Genomic DNA, 18,816 nt, shown 5'->3' with positions numbered 1-18,816 from the left:
ATAAACACCATGACCAAAAGCAACTTGGGGAGGCCAGGGTTTCTTTTGGCTTCCAGCCCCCACGTCACAGTCTATCGGTGAGAGAAGTCAGGCCAGGAACTCGAGGCACAAGTCTGGAGGCAGAAATGGGGGAGCACTGCTCAGAATAACCATCAAGAATAGATGATCATGGCTTACACAAAGCAAGGCTCCTCTCTGGAACTTCTTCATCTTAGGGAGAGTATATTGGACAAGGGTGCTCTACTTTCCAATTCTTTCAGCAGCGGCGTTTGCCAGATGTTGAGGGACAGACAGATTACTGCTGTTGTTTGTGGGTGAGCCTTGCTCCTCCAGGTGCTCTCTTCTGAACATGCCCCACTATTACGGTGTCATCTGTCCTGAAGTCCTCACCAAAGCCAAGCAGATGCCAGCACCATGCTTTTGAACCCCAGGACTGTAGATCCAATAAGTTGTTTTTTTTTTTAACTTTGTGAACCTTTCAACCTCAAGAGTGTTGATAGAGCAATGAAGATGGACTCTTATGACTCTCTGTTTGGGGGGCTGTTGTTTTCGTGTTTGTTTGTTTGTTGTTTTTTATTTCCTGCGGATCAGGCCATGAAGGCTCTCCCCATAGGTCCTCACATGAGCTGCGCGACTTTCCCACGCTAAGCGCGCTCTCCCGGTAAGCCCCTTCACCAGCCTGCACATTTGCCGCCACGCTTCCACAACACCTTTCCTGGCAGGTCCCTTCACACTTGAGCTCCAACCCATTCAAGCCAGCACTCATTAGTAGGTGTGCCCTGTATTTTAACACACTCAAATAGCAAGGCAGGTGGATTTTCCTGTTTTTCGTTTGTTTGTTTTGATTTTTTGTTTGTTTTTTTGTTTTTTTGTTTTGTTTTGTTTTGTTTTCCTGCCCTTTCCTTCCCAGGGAATAAATGAGGCACACTAACTAGCTAAGGACAAAGTTTATAAGCAACTGGCCTCCCCCTCAGCCCTGGGAAAGATGTCTGTGGAAGTCAGGTCAGGTGTCCTCCCTGTGTGAGGCTGAGCACAATCTCTACGCCCCCTCCACCTCTGAGAAAGATGAAAGGTGACTTGTGTCTCCGACCAGAGGAGAACTGGGTTTCTGACTTGAGCACACAATCCACAGCCTGAAGGCCTTTCGGAGAACAGAAGCAACGGTCGGCCTGGAAGAAAGGTCTGCCTCACTTGAGCCTCTGTCTTCAAGAACTTCGCAGGAAAGTACAAAAACAAAGAGACTTCAGACCTTGCTCAACCTCTCTGGCCTGAGAGTCTAGCCTTTCGGGTCATGGATTACACCGCTTCCCACACTAAACATTACAGAGAAAACAAAAGGCATTAATGTTGCTCTTTCTAGTTATCCGTTCAGTATACTTGTGTTCCATCCCAGGCTGCAGACTGGCAGCCGCTGCCAGGAGCCGCCCCGGGAAGAAGCACCTTTTCCCCGTTGTCATGCTGCCATCTGCTGGACATGACGAAACTCACAGGCAAAGACGGGTGTTTCCTTCCAAATGGGATGTTGGTTTGATTCACTGAAAGGGGTCCAAGATGGGGCGTGAAGGAGGTAAAAATACTTCCTAGTAAAAAGAAAACAAATCAGGCCGGGCGGTGGTGGCGCACGCCTTTAATCCCAGCACTCGGGAGGCAGAGCCAGGCGGATCTCTGTGAGTTCGAGGCCAGCCTGGGCTACCAAGTGAGTTCCAGGAAAAGGCGCAAAGCTACACAAGAGAAACCCTGTCTCGAAAAACCAAAAAAAAAAAAACAAATCACTTATTTTAAAATAAGAAACTTAGGACGTATTTTGGATTTTTATGATAACGGAAAAGCATAGATAACGGATATGTGCTACACACTTGTATTGCAGATGACAAGGAAGCGATGTGGCTCTTAGGACAGTGGTTTTGAGACCGACCTGCTGCCTACTGCGCTAAGAAGGCACTAGGACAGTAGTTTTAAATAGCTCATGTAGAGTAAGCTCAAAGAGTCTGGCCTTACACCAGCCCATGTTCGTAAGAATCTTGATTCCATAAATAATATTTTAAAATACAAATACTCATTCCCAAAATAGCTCAAGAAGTTACATCTCTAAAGCTACTGTGGAGGCCTGTATCTATAATCCCAGCACTTGGTAAGTAGAGCAGGAATCCAAGGTCACTCTTAGTTACATACTATGTTCAAGGCCAGACTAGGCTACACAAAACGTGTCTCAAAAAACAAAAAACAAAAAATTTAAATGGAACTATATTGATCCATGTTCAGGATATTAAAACAGACTTCTAGAGAGATGCTAGCAACTGAGAAAGTTATACATAGACTGAGCATAGACTCGGCTGTTCTTAATCAAAGTGAGCATCAGATATATGTGAACTGAAAATGCAGACATCCGGCCCATGCAAGAAGCTTCTACTTCATGTGACTGAAGACTGGTCGGCCACTGGACACTGGAATATTCATCCAAATGATTCCTCTACATTCCTGAGAGGGGAGCTGCAGTCAAATAGGAAAAAGAGAGAGATCAACTCTCATTTATATGTCCACTTTCACTCCATAACATGTAAGGCTGCATATGAACATGAAGAAAGGGGGCTCTGTGTCTGGGTGACTTGAAAATGTCACTAGCAAGACCCCTATTTGATTAGATCCCTATTTGAGGATGTCAGACATGGGCCATGTAAAAGAGGCATGAATATCATCTGATGTAATAGTAGTTTAATGCATGTGTGTTGTACATGTGTGTTCACATGTGTACATGGGTGGAAAACAAAGAACGGTGTCAGGTGCCATCCTCAGGAATGGAGCCCACCTCCATTAAGACAGGGTCTCTCACTGGCCTGAAGCTCACCAATGAGGCTGGATTGGTTGGCCCATGAGCCAGGGATCCACCAGTCTCCAGCTCCCCAGCAATGGGTTAGGGGTACTTACCACCACATCCAGCATTTGTATGCAGGCTCTGTTGCTAATGCTTGGAAGCTAGACACTTGATGGACTTAATCACTCCAGCAAACTTGTAACATTTTTGTTTTAGCTTTCAAGCTGATAGTTTTCCCCAAATATCAACACAGGAAAGAGCTCTCTACAGTTTCAAAGGCCAACTCCCTTGCAAAGGGTGTGACCTCTAGAAGCAGAAAGTGACCCAGGTATATCTTTTCCAAAACCATCTGAGCTAGAGATATCCCACAATGTTGGATGTTATATTCAGAGAGTCTGCACCTCGGCAGAAAAGGCCTTGCTGTGGAGAACCCTGGTAGTTTCCTGGAAGATGTCTCCAGACAGTCTTGAGGAAGGTGTACCTTTCAGCATGCACCAAAGGGGTCCATAGATTCCCAGCATATGAGAACAGAACTCTGCTGATCTCTGAGTTTGTTTTTATTTTCTAGGGAAGTTGGGAATATGACTTTTGATATGAAGTTCCTCTAATGAAATTCACCCACTACTAATTGCAAACTATTTCTTTCTTGTGTGGGCTGAAGAAGACACTTCTGGGTCATCAGAGTCAGTCTGTCAATTGGAGATGTCTGAGCCAGGTAAACTCGAAGTTCCTGGCATCTCAGAAACCCACTCACTCTTTGTGCCTCGTGTGTGACCCTGAAACACTCACAACAACAACTCCAGCAAATTATACAGGTTCAGTGTGGATATAAAAAGTAAGACTGTCACCTTAGTCTTGTCAATATTGGTAAGTAGAACACACCTACCCACCCACCTACCAGGTGGCTAAGTCGATTCCATCCTTTCTAGTGTAAATTTGAGTTCTCCAGAGAAGGCCTACAGCTTCACTCTAAATCAAGTTCCCCCTCTGCCAAATCTTAAAACAGCTTGCCCCTCCTGAGTAGCACTCAGCAAACGTACACCATCGGATATCAGAGGTGTAGATCTTTCCCAGTACCTGCTTACATGCCATTTGTTCACTACGGAACCCCCTGGAGACATGTCTGCTATATACGATACATTCGGCGTAGCTTTGTGAATTGTGGAATCATCATTACCCCATCAGCAAAGCCTCGTTTCTCCTCATTCCTAGCCTGATCTTTGCTCTCTGGTTTTAGATCTTTACTTCCCTGGACCTTGGATGACATCAGAGAACACTTTCCAGCATGTCCCCTTCCCCCACATGTCTCACTAAGACTCAGCTCAAACCCAGAGGTACCCAGGACTTGGCTCCCACTAAAAGCTCTACTGCTCTGAGGTCATAGAACTTGCATTTTATTCAGTATCTGAACTCAATACATGATCGGGGGAAGGCATCTGTGCTGGTGTGGGGGGAGGGGATTTATCAACACAAATTAAATTCTGTTATATATTTTGCATATATTTTGCATTCTGATTTTATTTCATATGAGTAACAGGATCGTTACATGACAAGTAATGGGCCAGCCCTCCTCCAGACTCATTGAGAAAATCTCATTACCTTCCAAGACAAATTGAATTTTTTGATGTTGAAAAGAATTTCATGAGGTTCATCCCTAAGCCCATAAAACACCAGCTAAAGCAGATTAGTGGACAGAAATCCCCACAGAGAGCAGCTCAGTGGAGAATGAGGGTAATGGCTGAGGGAGAAACTTAAAAGCAGGAAATTCAGAACCACACAATGATGACTTCTAAAGGGCAACAGAGAAAAGGAAAGGCAGAGGTAGAGAAAAGAGGATTAAGGAGGAAGCAGGACTGAGCAGTGTTTCTGAAGCAGACATGATCAGGGGGAGAGTATCTGTCCAAAATTCCACTCTCTGATCTTTCAGTCTCTGTCCGACACTAATGTTCAAATCCAGCATCAGGTACTGCTCATTCTGATCGTAGACTGGCCACAGAGGCAGGCCGTCCCCATTAGGATCCCTGAAAGTGAAAGCAGACTCTGGTGAGGTAGTCTTCCTCAAACACCCCACTGCGAGGAGGCCAGCTGATTTACTCACCCGCTCCTGGCAAAGTTAGCCCAGTACTTCATCATCTTCCTGCTTAGCAACTTCTCTTCCTCAGTGGCTTCCTCTGCAGATGAACACAAGTTCAGCTGCTTACCCATTTCACCCGGGCCTGAGGCTCCTCCCACTCACTGAGGCTGTCATCCTATCTTGCCCCCTCATTGAATCCTTACAAATAAGTCCTAGCTCACACATGCTGAACATAACTCCATCATTGGCTCTCTCTCTCTCTCTCTCTCTCTCTCTCTCTCTCTCTCTCTCTCTCTCTCTCTCTCTCTCTCTCAACTACAGTCAACCACTGCTATCTGCTAAAGGTTGATTCCAAGATGCCCCTAACAACAACCAATTCCAAAGATGCTACGGTCCATCTATAAAACAATGCCATTTGCTTATAGCCTCTGTAAACCCCCAAATCCCCAAATCACTTCTGCCTCATTTGCAATACCTAGCACGGGACAGGCCAGGTAAATCTCATCACTTCCCTGTAGGTACTTAACTGCCAGCTCAAAGGCAAGCATTGTTTCCAAGGTCTTGGATATGTTCAGGAAGATAGGCTCCACCTGCTGTGTGCAGGCCAACCCTCTCCACACATTTGCTCATGCGTGGGCATGTTTTCTGCTTCTTATTCTTTCTATAGAGGTTGTATCTGGAAATCTTATCTATAAGTTCTACATGCTCAGCTTTAAAATATGTCAATTGTTGTTCTATAAAATCATAATATATGTATTCAAACATATGTATATGCAACTGCATTTAAGGTTGTGTTTAGCATAGTATGAGTACCCAATATTCTAGTGATGGATATTTACACAAAATAGTTTTTTGAAAAGGCAGTGTTTTCATGCGCACATATGTTTTTGCACATGTGGATATAAAAACTCAAAACTCTGCACACAGAAGAGCCAGACTAAACTGTACACACTGTAAATACTTGTGACCTTCTTCTAATATATGAAATTGTCTGTTTGCCACACCTGCTGTTATACACCAGTTAAAATGTGCTGTTCTTCCAAACATGGCTTGATTTAAGAAAGAATGATTCACCAGCTAGGGATAGTCTGCTGTTCTCCTGCTCTAGCTGAAACTGAGATTTAAAATCACATGCATTAAAAGCCACCTACATGTCTACTTTTCTATAAGTTGTTCAAGTGTTTATTAGCTTGCTCTTTTCCTATAGACTTTAGAGATTCTAGATTGCAAGGCATTTACCTCCTGTTAGGGTTACCTAAAGGAGAGGCCTTTCTTCACCCAGAGTGTAAGCTCTCTGTTGAGTAAAAGCATGTCTTAAGCACTCATGGTTTGCTTTACGGCAACTGTTTAGTTTCATCCTTATAAAAACCTTAGCGCCATCTACCTCATTATCTCTAAGACAAAGATGGATAGATAAATAAAACAGCTAAACCGCAGTCCACAAACACTCTCAATAACAGCTCTAGCCTCTGTCAAAGGTCATGCTGAATTAGTTAAGAACCTCCATTTCATAGTGTTTTAAACCAAATGTTTTAGTGGTATTTCCTATGTGTGATTTGCTTGTAACTTTTCAGTGTGTGTGTGTGTGTGTGTGTGTGTGTGTGTGTGTGTGTGTGTGTGTGTGAGAGAGAGAGAGAGAGAGAGAGAGAGAGAGAGAGAGAGAGAGAGAGAGAGAGAGATGTGTATGCTTGTAAACTACTCAGGTGATTAAATCTCTTGTATAGTGATGGGCTGAGCAGAGCCTTTATTTAAGCAGTTGGGAATTGATTCTTCTCACCCCATCCCACATTCCATGTTCCTGCAGAAGGAACCCACAGCTAGTTACTTACGAAACATGGCAACATCACCCTTTAAAAAAGGGCCTCCAAAGACAAAGCGGATTTCATCCGTGTGGTCAGCCTTCACAAAGGCTGGCCTCGTGTTTTCAAAGCACTGGGGTCGGTGCTGAAACTCATAAAAATAGACAGGTACACCAGCATCTGAAAACAAAAACAGAAAACATCAGGCATGTATGTAAGTAAGGTGTGGCCCTGCATCACTACCTGGCAAGTTAAAATTTACAGACCCTGAGGTGTGACAGCTCAGAGGTCACATAAACCAGCCTGACTACCTGCCTTTCCTCTCTCCCTCCCTCCCTCCTTCCCTTCCTTCCTTCCTTCTTTCCTTATTTGAGGCTGGAATTCCTCTCTATGGCAGTCTTCTTATCCCTAGTGACAAAGATGTTACAAGCCCTGTGCACACTCTGAGAAGGGAAGAATTCTACTGACTAAAAGAAAAGCCCTTTCATACTGAGCCCAGATACACTTGTGACTTCCTCTCATTGATCCTGGTTCAGATGTCTGTAGACACAGAGTAATTCCCTCCTTCCAAAAGAATCCACACACATGCAACCAAAACCTTCTTCTCTTCTACACAGGTCCTTTCTCTGTAACAATGCATGAGCACACACACAAACACACATATTCTTGGTCTCAATTTTTCCTTCAATTATTGGCTCATTTCTCAGCATCTCTTGCAACAAGACACCACTTTCTGTTTATTCCATTCCTTCTCTTTCTATTATCTTTCTACAATTAATAAAAAGTACATTTTCAAATGCAGAATTTGAAGAGCTTTTGCAAATCTATGCACAATCATGAACTCTCCACATAGAGCATGTCCATCAACCCAACACACACACACACTAAAAACAACAGAAATAAACCTTTTCCCCCCACTGTATTTGTTTGGAAATGGTGTCTAAGGTACAACACAAAACACACAATGAACAAAGATAATGTAAATGAAGTAATATGCATGAAGATTTAGAATTGGTATTCAATTGTTGAACGTTATCAACAGAGCAAGACACCAACCCACAGGATGTCTTGCAAATACTTGCAAATTATGTCCAAAAAATGAATTAATTTGTGTAATATATGAAGAATCCTTGAGACAAAATAAGTAACTCTCAATTCAAAGGAAAAAGAACAAAGGGTTTGCACAGACATTTTGCTACGAGATGTGAAAAATGTTTGGAAAGTATTTCCCATTTTCTCTTACATGTGGTATTTATACATATTTATATATACATGTATGTGTATACATATATACATATATACACATACATGTGGAGGGAGATAAAAGGAGAGAAAGGAAAAGGAGATAGAGGGGGCAGAAGAAAAGTTGTTTAAGGGAAGGAAGGGGGCAAGCAACAGATGGGGTAGGCATGGGAGATGGGTACATGTATGAAATCTCATCATATGATCCATTATTTTACATTAGTTTTAAAGTTAATTTCGAATTGTCTGAAAAGGACCCGGAAACACTCCTAACTTGTCTGATCCTTAGGGAAACACAAGCCAGCACCGTCATTGGATGACACGTCTCCCATTTGTAAGGTGCACAGATGTGATAGTTATTCCCTCTGCAGCAGCAGGAGGCACGTGCTGATGCGGCAGGGGCTGCAGTTTTTGTGTGTCGGGGAGAGAAGGAAAAACGGCATGGCCGCTGTAGAAAGCAATATGCAGGTCTTCAAAAATTAGAATGATTGTGTGGTCCAGGAACCCACCTCGGATATGCATCTAAAAGAAGGGCTATCCATACATTCACATTCAAACAGCATTATTCACCACAGTCATAAATAAACATGGTATAGACAGGCAAAGAATATTCCTCATCCTGAGAAAGAAATTCTGATATATAGTAGTAAATAGATGAACCTTCAGGCATTACGCTAGTAAGTTAGACCAGAAAAGGACAAATACTATATTATTTCATTTACAAAAGATACATAAAAATGGTTAAAGTACTAAATGTTTTGTCATACACATTTTGCCTTAATATTGTAAGTGTAAAAATTATGTTGTTTAATTTTTACATTGTTGAGTTTTCCTATTTCCTCTTGTTGACTTCTGATTGACTCCTCTGGGGTCATACTCCACTCTTTTAGATACATTAAGGTTTGCTCTGTGGGCAACTGTGTGGTTTATTCTGGAGGATATTAAATGTACAAAAGAAAAATGAGGACTCTGGTGGCTGTTGGATGTAATGTTCTTCATGCATTGTTAGGTCTGTTTGATTTATAGTATTGTTCTCATCTTCTATTTCCCTCTTCATATTTTGCATAATTGTTCTGTCATTGAAAATGCATGTTAAGGTCTCAAACTATTATAATAAAACCACCCCTTCAAGCTTTCTCTGTTACCTTTATTTCATACATTTTGTGGCTCTATCGTAAGGTGCATATGGGTTTTCAATTCTGATGCTTTTCTGGTGCAGATGCCCTTTTATAATGTCCTTCCTTGTGTCTTGTCATACTTTCTGTCTCCAGATTTATTTTGTCTGACTTATGCAGCAGGCCCAGGTCTCTTCTGGTGGATGCTTACATTGAATATCTTTTCCACTATTTCTCTTTCAGCCAATGTCCATCCTTGGTTCTCCAGTGGATCTTTTCTAAACAGCATGTGTCATAGTTTCTTTAACCCCTCTACATCTGCCTACTGAGAGATTAGTCCATTTACATTTAATACAATGACTGAGAGCGAAGGACTGACTTCCACCATTCTGCTGTTTGTTTTCTATGTCTCTTTCATCAGTTTTGTGTCTTTAGTTGCTCCACCACTGCCTTTTGTATTAGAATGTTCTAGTGCATCATGTTAATCCACCTCTTACTCCTTTTACCACATATTTTTAGTTATTTTCTAAGCTAATGTTTAATATTTGGAATTCACATCTTAACTTACAATAAAGTTCAGATTAATTTTAACTTACTTACTTTTTATAGCATAAAACTTTATGCTGCTAAGACTAAAATTTATATCTCCATACATTGTATCTTACTAACAGATTTACAGTTGTCTTTAAAACCATTTAGGAAATGGGGTGTTATAAACAAAAATGAATTAATAATGACTTCCATATTGACTTACACAATTAGTTTTACTGTGTTGTTTACCTGTTCATGTAGATTTGAAATGCTTTCTGTATCCTTTTGTTTCAGCCTAAAATCTTTAAAGGACTCTTTTTCCTTCTCTGGAGAGTTTGTTAGCTATGAGCTTAAGTCCTGTGTACTAGGAAATGTCATAATTTTGCCTTCTTTTCTGAAGGGCAGTTTTACCAAATACCTAATTCTTGGTTGACAGCCTTGGTACTTCATCTTATGGCACTCTGAATGTGTCATCTCCATGCTTTCTGATCACCATCATTTCTTTAGGCAGATCCTATGATAATCTCATTTCTAGACAACAAGTCTCAGCTCTCTTACAGAGCCCATGAAGCTCTTTTCTTTCTCTTTGGCTTTAGATATGATGTGTCTCATTGTGAAATCTGAGCTTTTCCTATATAGGAGCTGTCGAAATTCATAGATGCCTGACTTTCAACAGCTTTGGGACATTTTGTCCATTACTTATTCTTCCTTCTTCTTTTTTCTCTCCTGTCTTTCTTGGGATCCTACAATGCATACGTTTGGTTGATCAAATTGTCCCACAAGATTCCTATGCTCTGTTTATCTTCCATTATTCTTTTCTCTTTCAGATTGAGTGTCTCAAATGGTATAACTAAGTTCCTTGCTCTGTCTTTCATGTGCTCAGATCTGTAATAGATCCCTTGAGTAATTCATTCATTTCACATAATGCCTTTCCTCTCTGCTCAGTTTCTTCTCACGTTTTTTTTTTTTAAATAAATCCTCTCTTTTTAGCCACTACTTAGTGATAATTTATTCTCATGGCTTCCTTTCAACATTTGAACATATTTAAAAGAGTAGATTTTCACTGAGGCAGTGGTGATACAGTGACTGGCATTCCTGCCATTCCATATTTAAATGAATTGATTTCAAATTTTTGCTCAATAGTTCCAATGTTTAGAGTTCCTCAAAATCAGTTTCTGTTCATTTCTTTTTCCTGTATGTGAGCAATACATTCTTGTTTCTTTGTCTAATATATTTTTTTTAAAAACACAAAACAGAAACAACAACAACAAAAACAGAAGTCCTGGTGTGGAAGTAGTAGACTCTAATCCTACCAGTGCCTGGGTTTTGTGTGTCTCACTGATTTTTTGGGTGCTGTTGATCTTTTTTAACTGGTGTTCTATACTACCTTTATAAAGTTTGTATTATTTGTCCTAAGCTGCCATTGAAGCCTGTTTTCTGGTACCTTAGTGATCAGTTTATGATGTAATAAGTTATTGATATTTCCATAAACCTTTGGAACCACCAATCACACAAACAAAGCAAAAAAAGAAAAACAAAGGAATTCACAGTCTTTCAGTTCAACTCTGTGTATATGTGAGAGCTCACATGTGGGGTGTGTGCGGGGTGTGTGTGTGTGCTCACACACCTGCATGCCAGAGCACTTGTGTGCAAATCAGAAGATAATTTATCAGTACTTTTTTTCTCCCCTTTCACTCTGTGGGCTCTGAGAATTGAACTCAGGTCTTCGGGCTTGGCAGCAAGAACCTTAACCCACTGAGTCATCCCATTGGCCTCCAGCTCCACTTCTTAGTTGTAGAAGAGTGGATCTACATATTCTGAACTCTCCACTATGCTCTGCTATTCAGCTTGTCTACCCTCCAGCCAATACACAGCTTTGTTTATTTATTTACTTACTTATCTATCTATTTATTTATTTTGTGTGTTTGTCTTTCAGACAGTGTTTCTCTGTGTAGCCCTGACTGTTCTGGGACTGTCTCTGTAGACCAGACTAGCCTCAAACTCAGAGATCTACCTGCCTCTCCCTCTGGAGTGCTAGAATTAAAGGAGTATGCTTTCCTTTATAAGTTTTTCTTTATTTTGTGGGATTTTATAGATGTATATAATGAAATATGACTGTATCTACCCTACTTCTCCTCTTCCCTTCCCCAACTTCATGTCTTTTAATTTTCCAACCTACTAAAACCAGTTAGTGCTGCACACATGTGTGTGGGTGAGGTGACCCCTTGAAACACTGGCAACATCCACAAAAAGCAATTCTCTACCCCGTGACCATCCTCAGTGAGGCGTGTGGCCTGCTAAGTTATCACAGCTCAATGATAAGTCCTAAAAACAAGTGAATTTTATCTCGTCTAATTTTGTTATACTTTCTCAAGATTGATTTGGCCATCCTTGTATGTTCATGTCAGTTTTAGAATTAGTTTGTTAATTTCCACAAAACTGTTACAAAAGATTTGAAGTTGTTCTGTGTTGACTCTACAGATCAATTTCCCCCATTTTCTTTGAACCATTTAAATTAAGCTTCCACTATCTTATCGTTCCATTAAAGTCGCTGTCAAGGTCACCAGTGACCTCTGTGTTGCCAATTTTAAGAGTCTCATCTTGCCTGTCATTAACAGAACTAATGCCTTGATAATCTCCCATGGCAACCTGGCCCATAGCCTCTGTAATTCTTTTCTGCCGCTGCACTTATCACCATCAAACACAGTCTATATTAATTTGTTTGCTTCTTTTTTCCAGTCTTTCTCACCAGAACAATGGCAGGGTGTCTCTTCTGCTCACTGCCAAATGTCCAAGAAATAGAAGAGAGTCAAGCATAAAGGAGCACATTGCTAAGTATTTGTTGCAAGAAAAGCAAAGGAAGGGGAAATGAGAGGAGGGGGAGGGGAGGGGGAAGGGAGAGAGGGAGGGAAGGAGGTAGGGAGAGAGGGATGAAAGGAGTAGATTAGCTTTCCATCCCTTCCCCAACGATGTTTTCTTCTCTCCCATTCCCCCCTTACTCCTACAGCTAAGATGCTTTGAAAACCAACCAACTCCAGAGAAAAAAGTGAAGAAAATGAAAGAATAAAAAACGTAGTCCAGGGCTGGAGGGATGACTCAGTGGTTAAGAGCACCGGCTGCTTTTTCCAGAGGACCTGGGTTCAATTCTCAGCACCCACATGACAACTCACAGCTGTCTGTAACTCCAGTTCCAGAGGATCTGACACCCTCACACAGACATGCATGCAGGCAAAAATACCAATGCACATAAAATAAAAATAAATAAATCATTTTTTTTAAAAAAAGTAGTCCATTTCCAGAACTGCAAAGATGGATATAGCATTCTTCCATCGTGGACATACCTAAAAGAGCCTCAAGTGAAGGAACCCAGGGGTGGCTCCTCTGTGCACAGCACGAACCCCCATGGCCTCCTACCTCACTGTCTATAACCTTGAAAGGAGTTCATGAGAGACTCACCTCTGTGATATCGAGCTGTCACCAGCCCAGGAACCACAAAGAACACATCTCCAAACAAGTCCAGTAAAGTGTCTCGAATGTCAGTCAGGGAGTGCTTGCCATGGAAGTATTCTTTAGCTACAACGTGTAAATACTGGGTGGGGATATGCTGTGAAAAGAAAAGAAAAAAAGAAAGGGGGCAGGAAGAGAAAGAGAGAGGGAGGGAGGGAGGGAGGGAGGGAGGGAGGGAGGGAGGGAGGGAGGGAAATTATCGTGGTCATAGGCAACCCAAGCCAACAACAATGGCCAGCCTGTTAATTAAGCATTGCCTGTGACAGTAAATTTGTAAATACTGTCTGTGTGCTACCTCATTTCACACACACAGCAATCCTAGAATGCATTAAAAATAACTCCACAGATTTGGGAACTAAGGCATAGAGAGAGTAAATGGCTGGTCCAAACGGATGGAACCATGATTCTTTCCCAAGTCTGAATTCAAACCCCATGCTCTGAGCCACATACAGTACACACATCGGTGGTGCTCAGTGCAAGTGAAAATCTGGTGTCCTATGTTCTGAAGTTATTAGGAATTTCCAGATGGTGACAGCAGACATCAAGCTAAAGAGAGGGCCTTTCAAGGCAGGAAGTGTTGTGTGACACACTGGCCACACACCCACAAAACTATCCCTGCTCCTGGGACAAGCTCTGCCTCTAAGCCATTGGGTATCTTGCAGCCTCAGTTTCCTCATCTATAATCTTTAAAATGGGATGACAAGAAGAGCATGCTTCCTGGCAGAGAGCGGGCCTTGGATGGGCTGGTTGCTGAGCACTGTTGGTGAGTGCCTCCATCGGGCATTTGATGCCTTCTCTGATCCAACTCCAGCTGCCTCCAACTCTTCTCACTTTGACTTTGCCCTGAGTACCAGCGGCAGACTGTAGAAGGTCAACCACCCAAGGATCCAAGGGCCTGTCACCATGGTGACTGCTTAAAAGGGTCCAATGGCCTAGGTGACACTGGGAAATTTGTTATACCGTACGTCTTCGTTTTGGTAGCACAACCATGGGCACACTTCTGTGGAATTTGGCAACAAAGCCGCATAAGCCTCCTCTGGGAGTGCCTCTGAGACTCACTCTTCCGGAGCTCAGAAGGCTGAGAGTGTTTTCATCGGGCCCAGGGTAAGAGGTAGCTACAGCAGTGCACGCTTTGGTACAAGAGCCTGTCCACATGGGCCATGAGACGACAGACTTTACAGGCCTGGAAGTGTCCGGAGGGGTGGAGAGGCTTTGGGTCACTGGCAAGTCATCAGGAAACAGTCACAAGGCAGACTCTGGGGCTTCTGGGCCAAGGCCAGAGAAGTAGTCGCCATTTGTGAAGCAGGTCCTACATGTCATCAGGTCTTTCTTAGAGACACTGCAGCTCACCCCTCACTTTTGTGCCGTCCCGGAAAACCTACTTACTTCCACCCTTGAGATTGCACTCAAGACACATTCAGCATTTGAAATGCCCTTCTTCTCTAGGTTCCCTTCCCCCTATGACCCAGACCAATGGAAATCACCTCCCAGGAACATCTACTGAACAGCCAGAGAGATCCCACTGCTCTATTTTTATCTTGAATATCCCTCTATCTTCAGACTCAATTCACTTCATTGGATAGTCAAGACTCACCAAACATCCCTCTTCCAAGCCCCAGGGACTAACCCCTGGCCGACCCAGTCAGGCCAATCTTCAGCTAGGAAAAAAACCTTCAATTGGCAGTCCAGTCACTTCCCCCTTCTCTGTTCCTCAGGGCTTCTATGGTTTTGTACTCCTTCTCTGGCTTTTAACTGTTTCACGGATCCTCTTTTTCAGTAGTTACTCCTTCAGCTGATTTCTTCCTATTCCCCAGCTCCCAGCTGGTCTCTCTAGTTCTTCCTATGCTGCCCTCACTCCTGACTCCCTGAAATTCTTCCTCCCTGCAGGGAGCTACCTAGATCCTCCTGTGGACAATCATCTGTTCTGCTTCATGTGACAGTCATGATCATGTCTGTCCACCCCACACTGTATCTCACTGCCTGAGGAAGCTTTAGAGTATTTGGTCTCAGTAAACAGATGTTCTATGAGTCAATAAAAGCAGTGAACATGGCCTTGAGACTATGCTATATAAATGTTTATGAGAAGGAAGAAGATAAAAGGAAGGAGCAGAAAGGAAAGAAATAAATTTATTTTTACATCTTAGTGTCTAGAGTAAGACCTGGTGCTGCTGTTTGTTTCTAAAATGTTTGAAATGCTTCACAAATGAATAGATGAGCACATGACTGTTGATGCTGGAACTTAACACAAAGCCTGTTGGCCACATAGTAAATATAGAATTCTTGCCCCCTGTATATTTCATAATTCATAACTTTTCAAGTTATACTTAGATAATTCAGTATATGTGCTGATTTGAAACATTCTAGAAGAGGAGGAAGTACCCAAAAATCTACATTAATATGTCCCAGAAACAGATTAATAATGGCATAAATAAAGAAAATTAATGCATAGACGTGAAAAGGCCTAGTGGCCACAGATCACATTTGGCAAATATGAGAGTTACAAAAAGAGCTCTTTGGATTTAAGAGTGTGACTAAGGGTTTATGAACCAATAAAAAGCCTACTGAGTTAATTAGTTGATTAATTAATCAGTGCAAGATGACTTTAACCTCTATCCATGTGTACAGAGCAGGGATTTTTGCCAAGTGAACGATTCTCTGGAGAGCCACACCACCCACAGGCACTTACCAGGAAAATGTGTATCAAGTTAAGAGCAACAGATTCGTTGGAGCCGTGGAGGATCTCAGGGGTGTCCTTCTGTGGATAGAAGCAGGGTATTTTCTATGAGCCATCTGGGCTCATTGTTTGAAAAGCAGGGGTTAAATGCACAAAAGTTACACACCACTGTCTCCTTGTTGGCTAGGAGACAGGAGCAGGATGCTCACCCTCTGAAAGTTAGTTTCTTTAACTGTAAAGTAGAAGAGGTGATGCCTGTTTGCAAGTTCCCGTTTCGGTGGTATGTGCCTGGTATGTGAAAGGCACTCCGGGGACCGGTCACAACGGTTATGGTCACTGACTTCTTTATTTACTGTTCCTTACCCTGACAGTTTAAAACAAAGAGGTTGGTCTAGACAAATGAGTCCTACCGTTGTAAGGAATTTGACCTCTCCTCCAAACTTTAAAGCAGATGAAAAGCTTCTTAAATCCCAGAGTCCAGAAAACCTCCTTCCATGCTCACCCGGGGTTTTGTTCAATCATCCCTCCTCAGAGGGGCTCATCCTCACCATATTCTGACATCCCTGAAGAAGATTTCTTCCCACTGCATTCTGCATTGCTCTGGGCATGCTCTGAAAAGCATCTTTTAATTATGCACACTTACTCTATGCCCCTGGAGAGTGTGGCCTGACAGAAAACAGGAACCTGTGAGTGTCCCTACTGAAAATGTGTACAGTTTCTCTGCATTCCATAACTCCACAGTAGACATGAACTGTTCTCAGAAGTCAAAATGCCAGGGCCAAGACTGAGTATTTAAAAAATTGAAGTTTCCAAAACCTATCTGAAACAGTAACTGTATTTACTTGAGATAATCACGTGTAGATGTTTTTCTTTGCTCTTGTTTGTTTTTTAGTAAATACAAATGGATCCAACTCTCTCCTCTTCATACAGTTACTCCTTTTGCCATAAATCTGTATGAGGAACAAGACAGACATACTGTTGATCCTCCAGACCCCAGTTCTTCTTGCCTATAGTTTAGATGTGCTTGAGTATGTTCAGCCAAAGTTCTGTGTGCTGGAAGTTTCAACCCAATTATAAATGTATTGTGTGATGGTAGATCTCTAAGAGGTAGGACCTAGGCAAAAGTGATGGGTCAAAAGAGCACCATGCTTTGAAGAGATTAATGTAGCACTCCTAGGGCGTGGCTAGATTTCAAGAGGGTGAGTTGTTATGAAGTAGGGCCACCTCTTTATGCTGGACCCTGTTGTGGATATCGCTCTGTATAAATAAAATGTTGATGGCCAGTAGCCAGGCAGGAAGTATAGGCAGAACAAGCAGAGAAGAGAATTCTGGGAACAGGAAGGCTGAGTCAGGAGATGCTGCCAGCTGCTACCATGAGTACCAACATGTAAGATACTGGTAAGCCATGAGCCATGAGGCAAGGTATAGATTTATAGAAAGGGGTTTATTTAAGATAGAACTAGATAACAAGAAGCCTGCCACCGCCATACAGTTTGTAAACAATAGAAGTCTCTGTGTGTTTACTCGGTTGGGTCTGAGCTGCTGGGTCTAAGCAGCTGCAGGACTGGCAGGTTAGAGAGCTTTGTCCTGACTGTGGGCCAGGCAGGACAGGAGAAAACTTCAGCTACAGGACCCCTTCTTCATGTAGCCCTGTCTTCTTCTCCACCATGTTGTGACATAGCTGTGAAGTCATCTACAAATGCTGTCACCATACTGTTTTTACTTCCTATTGGCCAGAATCACAAGCCAAATAAACCCCTCTAATTTAAAATGCACAGCACCGTGTTACCTTTTATGGCATTAAACGGGTTAAGACACCCTCTTCCAGAAGATTATTGCTGCATGAAAAGGAAGAGGTCCCAACTCTTATCACATGGGGAATCATCTATGGAAGCAAACAGTTGCCTTGCTGTTGAGGGAGAGGCAGGGAGGAAAGACAGAATTCTTACCATGGGCAGTATGTAGCCACACTCTTGATTATTGACTCCAATCATGGATGGAACTGCTTTAAATGTCTTTTGAGAAAATAGTTCTAGTGGTTCATCAGGCAAGAAAAGACCATCGATCACTCTAGTGAATGACTTTGTCTTCTGCAATAAAGAGAGAAAAAACAATGGTTGTTTCTGTTTATGAAATCTGTCCCCAGAAGTCCAAATTCATCCAGAAAGAGGAAAAACAAAACACTAGCAGCCCAGCCAAATGCATTAGTTTCTGACCTGTCCTGCCATTTGCTTAAGGGACAAAGAAAATCTAAACTTTTCTATGCCATAGTTTCTCATCTGCCAAATAATAAAACAACAATAATAATATCAATTAAAGAAAAATAATAGCCTAGCACAGTATTTCTCAAAAGAGTTCATAGACCAGCAGCAGCAATGTCATCTGAAAATGTATTAGATATACAAATTCTCAGGTCTGCTGAATGGGGAACACTGAGAGCAGCCTAATTGGGGTCACCTCCAGGTGATACTGATGCCTGCTCAAGTTGGAGAATGTCTGGGCAAAATTGGGGGTAGGTAGTAGCCAGGAGGAAGGAAGTGGGTACAAACCTTTTCCTGTACCTTTTTATTAATCGTGTGTGTGTGTGTGTGTGTGTGTGTGTGTGTGTGTGTGTGTGTGTGTATGTGTGTGTGTGTGTATCTATATGTGGGTGTGTGATGAGGGGGGTATGACATGCACACACCACAGTGTCTGTGTGGAGGCCAGAGGACACCTCTGTTGAGTCTTTCTCTCATTTCACCCGTAGGTGGGTTCTGGGCATTGAACTGGGGTCATCAGGCTTATGTAGCAAACGCTTGCTATCTTGCCAGCCCTGATCATGTTTTCTCTTTTTAGGTTCCTGTTTAGGGAATTGGGTAGAAGGGGCCATGCACGAGCTTACAATGGTGGGTCACTATTACCCACTTTATAGACTCTAGCATGAAGATATTCTGCACATGCCAAGTAGCCACAAACCTTTGAGTCTGATTAAATAACAATCTTAATTATTCAAGGACTAGCAAAGAGCCTCACACCAGAAGATCCATTAAAATCCATCCAGTTCAATTAGTCATCTAATGGTG

At 42.3% G+C, this 18,816-nt stretch overlaps 1 protein-coding gene across 1 annotated transcript in view; it reads right to left on the bottom strand.

Moving 5' to 3' along the window:
• Positions 1-4,291: 4,291 nt before the first annotated feature.
• Positions 4,292-18,816, bottom strand: part of Ces5a (carboxylesterase 5A) — a 28,055-nt gene continuing 13,530 nt past the window's right edge. Inside the window, exons 8-13 of the mRNA XM_076571697.1 lie at positions 17,704-17,844; positions 15,767-15,835; positions 13,030-13,177; positions 6,716-6,865; positions 4,911-4,983; positions 4,292-4,833 (exon numbers count right to left, since the gene is read on the bottom strand). Of these exons, the coding sequence (XP_076427812.1) occupies positions 4,602-4,833; positions 4,911-4,983; positions 6,716-6,865; positions 13,030-13,177; positions 15,767-15,835; positions 17,704-17,844 (813 nt within the window). The 3' untranslated portion in view covers positions 4,292-4,601. The remainder of the gene's footprint in view (positions 4,834-4,910; positions 4,984-6,715; positions 6,866-13,029; positions 13,178-15,766; positions 15,836-17,703; positions 17,845-18,816) is intronic.

The sequence above is a fragment of the Peromyscus maniculatus genome, chromosome 5 (assembly GCF_049852395.1).
Source record: "Peromyscus maniculatus bairdii isolate BWxNUB_F1_BW_parent chromosome 5, HU_Pman_BW_mat_3.1, whole genome shotgun sequence".
In the NCBI taxonomy this organism is placed as follows: domain Eukaryota; kingdom Metazoa; phylum Chordata; class Mammalia; order Rodentia; family Cricetidae; genus Peromyscus; species Peromyscus maniculatus.
This window is presented reverse-complemented; position numbering and strand designations above follow the sequence as displayed.